This window comes from Quercus suber, unplaced genomic scaffold (assembly GCF_002906115.3).
Source record: "Quercus suber isolate HL8 unplaced genomic scaffold, Cork oak 2.0 scaffold_5, whole genome shotgun sequence".
Taxonomy (NCBI): Eukaryota; Viridiplantae; Streptophyta; class Magnoliopsida; order Fagales; family Fagaceae; genus Quercus; species Quercus suber.
Window position 1 is genome coordinate 3186042 of NW_027069471.1, and position 6581 is coordinate 3192622.

The following is a 6581-nucleotide window of genomic DNA, read 5'->3' on the forward strand; positions in this document are numbered from 1 at the left end:
CCGACCCATAAACACTGGGTTCAAATATTGTTCTTGAGTTAAATTTACAAAAGAGCCACCACGGGCAAACAAACAAAAGAAAATTTTCTTTAAGTAACAGGCTCAGGCGTCGGGGGCGTCAGCAACAGTGTCGTCATCAGCAGGGGCATCTCCTGGAACATCGTCAGCAGGGGTCACGGATGCAGCGGCTTCGTCAGAGGCCATCTCCTTGTCCACTTCCTCCAGATCCAGGTTTCCCATGTCGACGCCGGTTGGATGCTTGACTAGGTATCTCCGCAGAAGCTCAAAGCCTTTGAAGTACCAGCTGAAGAGCACAGTATTGTACTCTTCAGTGGTCTGAAAGGCCTCAACTGACCTTGCAGCAATGGTCTTCATCATCTCTTTAGAATTCTGGAGCTGCTCGTCCTTCTCCAGGTTCAGTTGGCGCTCCACTCTGAGGTCGTCACCTAAGACCTTGACCTTCTCCTTCAAAGTAGTGGCCTCGTCCATGGAGTCAATGAGGTTCTTCTTCAGCTGAGAATTCTCATTCTCCAGAGCTTGCACCTTTGACACGAGGGATGCAAGCTTAGCCTCTTGAGTAAGATACTCAGAAGCAATGTGCAAACTCTCTCCCAGTGCCTAAAAAAAAATAAAAAAAAAAATAAAAAGAAAAACACAAATTCTTCAGTAAAAATAAAAAAAATAGAAAAAAATAAAAATTTGAAAGGGGTTGCTCGAGAAAAGCACATCACCTGGACTAACTTATGGACGTGGCCACCAGCGACCGTATTAAAGGGAACTCCAGAGAAGACCTTAAGGTCGTCGGCAGTCACTATAGTATGGGCCCGATCAACCGCCAACTTCTCGTCGCTCCAGACCGACGAGCGCCCAGCGTCCTCTACCTCCTTCTCCTTCTCCTTCCCCGTCAGGCGTGGCCTCTTGGCAACGGGCGTGGGAAGCTCCTCCACTGAAGTAGACGGAGAAGCAGTCCTCGTCGTTTCGGTACCGGATAGAATGGGAGTAACGGAAGACGGCGGAGTGGCTGAGAGACCCTTCCCTACTACGCGTACCGTCTTTTTGCCTATATTAGATAAGGGCTCGCTCTTCTTCGCCCTCATCTTGGCATTCATGTCCTTGTTGAATTTCGACGTCATCTCTGCCAAAAGAAAAACGTTAGCCACGAAGGAAAGCATAAGGACAGGAAAGGTCAGTACTGACGAAGATATAACTTACTCTTTTTGCCTTCAATGTCTAGGTTCTTCAGAACAAAAGCAGAAGGCTCAGGCCCGATACAGAAGAACGCAAGAGTTCTGGGATTGACGAGGTCGTCCCAGTTCTCGATCGTCTGCGCGTACTTAATGGCCTTTTGCACGCGCTCTCGGTACCTACTCTTGAGCTTAGGTCGTCTCTTAACTATAAAAAAGAAAGAAAGACGATGTCAGCAGCCATAAACAGGAGTGCGACAAAACTCAAGAAACGAAGTAGAAATGTTGACGCACCTAAAGTCGGGGTTTCCCACCGACGACGTAACACCGGGAGATCACCCCAAACTTCCCCCGAAGGCGTCTCAAAATCGTCCCCAGATACATAGAAGAATCTGGATTTCCAATACCTGAATGACGAAGGTAATTTCTTGACGATCTTAGTCCCTCTCTCCCAAGGCACTAGTTCATAATACCTATACTCCTTCGACGCCTTCAAACGGTACAAATACACTAGTTCGTCTACCCTAATCATATCCCCGTCGTTAGCTGCCAGCCATATCCCCATACAGCTGATTAGAATTCTCCAGGAGTTGGGCATGAGCTGCCCCGGAGCGATACCAAAATAATGCAACAACTCCATCAGGAAGGGATGGACGGGGAACCTCAACCCACAAATGAAGGCAGCCTCATAAAAGCAAACCTCACCGGGGAAGAAGTGGCATGCCCGATCTCCCACACTGGGCAGACGAACCCTAACCCTATCAGGAAACTGAAATCTATCCCTAAATCTTGCCAGCGTGTCAGCATCTAACCCACACTCCTCACCCTGGGCATAAAAAGCCCTAACCTCTCGAGAGCCCGAAACGGTTGTATCTTTATCCATCGGGCCACCGTTGGACAACAATCCAGTCTCAAGCTCACTCGACCTAACCTCCGACATATCTACTCGCACCCCAACCTCGTCCCTAAACCAATCCAAAGACTGACGAAGCAGAGGCACCAGATCAGTCAAAGCAACACTTAAGCAGTTACCCTCAAAAACAAAATCCTCAATGTCTGAGGGAACCCCCAAAAATCCACCTAGCCGAGCAAAAAGAAACGAAATTGAGGGACAAGCTACCCTAACCTCTGAGCTACTAAGCATGAAAAACCCAGAAAACACAACAGCGAACTAAACCCCCATAAAAAAACAACAACAAAACAAAAAGAAGAAGAATAGAATCAGAGCCAAGGCAGTAATAAAACAGGGAAGCAAAACGCTGGAAAATAAACATACCTTGAGGAAGCAATTAGAAGAAGAAGCACCACCAAAAGAGGAGGAACCACCACACCGGTTGCTAGTTCGCAGAAAGAGTTCGCCGGAGAAGAAGCTCAGAGCAAATGATTAGAAAACTTTTTGAAAAAAAGAGAGAATGTGAGCAAAGGAAGATTTTAGACTGAGGCCTTGGAAAACTGAAAAACCAGCGGGAAGCCCAATAGTCCCACCAAATCAGAGCATTAACTGCACCTACCAGCACGTGCCACGTGTGCCACGATTTGCGAAGCGCTGCCACTTTGCATTTACTGCGGATCGAAATCCCAAACGACACCCAAACTCTTTGCATTCTATGATCGTCATTTCAATGACGAACACAGAATCGGGGGGCAACTGACGGGACTGACGAAGTTCATGGACGCACTGACGATTCCTTCAACACAGACGATTCCATACTCAGGCTAGGTGAGTCGATCATACGCTTTACTGACGAACATATCCAGACCATTCAATGCAGGCAAAACGGTTCCAGAGACAACTGTACAGTCCGTTGAAAGATAATAATGGCACACTAAAGGGCCTCAGGCATTACGAAAAGGAGCATTAAAAACCTCCATAACTACCCAACGGCTAGAAGCCAGGAGAGGGTATATAAGCCTCCCACATTGCTGAAGAACAGGTACATACACACAGAAAACTCACTGAGACATTTTCTTAGTTCTTTCCAACTGCATTGTTCAAACATTTTTTTACTAACTTTGGCATCGGAGGCGTTGTGGCAGGCACCACACCGATGTTCATCTCCAAGGGCTGGAAGATCGTCTCCGTCCGTCGAACAAGTACTGACGAGTTCACACTCATCAATAAACCTTCTTGAGTCGGCGCTGAGTCCAGAGCTTTGTTCTTCCCTTCGTCTAAGTATCCAACGGATCGCACTTACTACCCTTTTTCCACAACCATAGGTGCATAGCTTTGTTTGCGTATCCGTCGTCTCCACCTCGCAGCTGTTGGCGCTAGAACATTGAGAGAGCCACATATCGGATTCAAGCACCAATTGTTATCTTTTGAAGGCAATACTGCAGTGAAATTTCTGCTGTCTCTGAAGTACGCTCCTCTTCTTTCAGCATCTTGCAAATTCGAGCATCTGCGGTTTCATCCTGGACTTTGTGCTGCTGCCTTCCTTTTAGACTTTGTGCTGCTGCCTTCATCTTCACGGGACAACCAAGGTGCACACTAAATACCCGCTCAAAGCTTCAATGCCCCCACGCGGACACATGGCTTCCTTGTAGCCTTGAATTTCAACGCCACGCCTAATAACCAATAAGCTATGAACATGGTTTTTCCCAAGTTTGGATAATGCACATGCAAGCCTCTACGTGTCTTTCTCTTCACATGCACCTATGGTCATTTCAACACCTACAAATAATAACCTTGGAGTGTTGAAAACGTAGCCTAAATCCTTAGCACCACACAGACACATGGCTCCCAAATTTACTGCTCCAATGCGACACACAATAACTAGAAGTTAAGAGTATTAATGCATGCTGTTACACTTAGATGGTGGGCATGTTTATAGTCAAATATGAGAAGTCATTTGGACCAAGCAATTTGATTGACTGTGAACCTTGGAGTATGATGTTTGCATGATAATATTGAATGAATGGTTTGCCCATGGCTTTGGATCTCAATGTCACGTGCGTCTTTTTTTTTTTTTTTTTTTTTTTGTTTATTATTATTATTATTTTAAATTTATTAGTACAAAGTATTTGAACTAATAAGTTATTCATGTTTTTCTTTGGTTTGTTGTTAGGTGTGTTAGGTGACTCAGGTCTGTCAACCCTTTGCTTGACTTTGTGACTCTTCTACGTTTGCTCAAGTCGTGACCTCTACGAGCTTCATCTTCTCCAAGTGGCTGCCATCAAGTGCACTTCATCATGGTCATCTTTTACGACTCATCGAGGACTCTCAATGATCAATCCGTCACTCTTGCGCTCTGCGAATGAACCCCTGGAGAAAGGCGTTGTCTTGAAAGTCATCCACTTGGTAGCAGTGTCCCTTCATCCTTGTCTACTGCCATTCCTCGTCCTCTGAGTCTATCTCAATGGTGGGTCGAATCATCGCACGAACTACACGACCCAACTAGAAAGGATTCACATGTCGTTTCGAGGACGTTTACTTTGGCCTCCAACCTTCACTCAACCGTGGACCACATAAGTCCATTTCTCTCCTTGGCCGTCAGCTAAGTGCGGGAGAAGTACAATGGGCCTTGCCTTCTTCCAAGACTCCTCCACTCCAATATAAGGGTGAGTTTTTCTATCTCCCTAAATATTGGGAGTGGCTAGAAGAAGATTGAGCCGCAATACTAAAGTCTTAAGTGATGCCCATCTTTACGAGCCATTACTCGCATTGTTATTCACATATGATCAGAACACCCATGTCCTGCAAGCCTTCCTAGAGTGTTGATATATGGCTACGAACACATTGCACACGTCTGTAGGAGAAGTCTCCATTAGCTTATGGGACTTGCATTCGATCGTGGCTTCCCGTGTATGGCTCATTTTATGAAGAGGTCGTTCCAAACTCGAAAGACATTATCTCTCCCCTCATGCTGTCATCATTTATTTGCCGCCTTCCATCACCTTAGTCTTGAGCTTGGTGGTTCGCACTTGGTCACTACGGCCTCATGGGTGAAGTTTTGGTTCTGTGACAAGTCTAAATATCAAAAAGCGAGCTAGAAGGTCACTAAAGAGGAATGCAAGAGGCAAGCAATCTCATAAACCCTCTGGTAAAATTGATGCCCCAGAATTCTAATAAAAAAGATGAGGCCCCCTTCAATGTGCTCAAAGTGGAGAGAAGGGTTATAGAAGAGACTTGGTTAGCTGCTTTGATCTCGTGTTGGCTGTGTGAGTTCGCTCTCCCCGACGGGGGACCAAACTTAATCAGGCTGGTGTTTTCAAGTGTGCAAGTGTGATGGCTCGTGGTAAGAGATATTGCCTTGCAGTCCTAGTCTTAGCCAACATTTCTAGGGGCTTGAATGAAATTGTGTCTTCTAAGACTCCTAGTAAATGTGATGCCACTTTTCCTGCACACTACTTGAATGCTTGGTTGGCCGAATACTTCGACACTCACTTTGAACTTGAAGGGTCTCACTCCAAGGTTGTTCCGCGTATGTTTAGATACTTCGGAGAAGGTGCAGCCAAGCATTACGACGAGGTTACGGCCCGTAACCTATTTTGTGCCATTAGTAGCTTCAAGTTTCATCGCTTAGGCCTTTTTAAAGGCCATCGAGAGATTCTGGTGGATGATGATAAGCTACTTAGCTCTTATGCCGATTACTTCATCAGCCAACGCTCTAGCTACTTAGCCTCTCGTCGTGGAAGTATATGTATAGTTGAGCCATATAGCCCTCACCGCTTTGGTCGACAATTCGGTTTCAATCAACACATCCCTAGGGAGCTTAATGAGGACTTTCGCACCGTCACCTTAGAGCAAGTGGTGTGCTTCTGGCGCCGATGTCTTCGTCTTGTTACCAATTCCAAGTTCTTGATCCCTGCCTGCCCATTTGGGCACGAGGCTCCGTGCACGAAGGACTATATGAATTGGTGGGCTAGAAGATCTGATGGTTTCTTTTTAAGTAGTGTTGAGCAACCGATTGGGAATGTTAACCAAGCAGATAAGACTAAAATATAACAGCCTAATGAAGTAGTTGAGCCGTGAAGCGCCAAAATGATAGAAACTCTTTGGGATTTCGGAGGCTACCGATGAGTCTTTAGGAGGAGCGTGCGTGGACAAGGCACATTCTCCTAAGCGTGGGCCTTCATGCATAGTCTCAACGCTTCAAGACGGGGAGGTGACCAAGAGTAAGGATGCATCAGATTCCGAGCGAAATAGTGGTAACTTAGATTCTCACTGGAGACGCAAAGGCAGAGGGACAATCCCAACAAGAATTTGGATCATGAGGGGGTCATCTAGGCGATTGACTGTGTGTCGATATGGATTCGCTTCTCGACCCTTTTGGTGGCAATGCACAAGTGAGTCTTAATTCTCTTTTTGATGATTTTGATCTTGAACCCTTAAAGACCTTTGTTTCCTTCACGATGACCTTGAAGCTATTTCTGGTATCCAAGAACTTTTGAGAACGA

The 6581-nt window shown here is 46.0% G+C and overlaps 1 protein-coding gene across 1 annotated transcript; it reads right to left on the reverse strand.

Annotated features, from left to right (window-relative positions):
* On the reverse strand, positions 1-1402 carry LOC136067136 (uncharacterized). Its single transcript, XM_065772487.1, has 3 exons — positions 1213-1402; positions 732-1135; positions 1-618 (listed from the first exon to the last, which is right to left on the reverse strand). The coding sequence occupies exons 2-3, from the start codon at positions 1131-1133 to the stop codon at positions 103-105; spliced, it is 918 nt and encodes a 305-aa protein (XP_065628559.1). The 5' UTR covers positions 1134-1135; positions 1213-1402; the 3' UTR covers positions 1-102.
* Between the last annotated feature and the right edge of the window lie 5179 nt (positions 1403-6581).

Excerpts from the sequence above, each read along its gene's own strand:
- LOC136067136 (XM_065772487.1), bottom strand. The coding sequence starts at position 1,133 with ATGACGTCGAAATTCAACAAGGACATGAATGCCAAGATGAGGGCGAAG. Across the intron at positions 619-731 it reads ACGTCCATAAGTTAGTCCAG|GCACTGGGAGAGAGTTTGCA; the intron begins GTGATGTGCTTT and ends ATTTTTTTTTAG.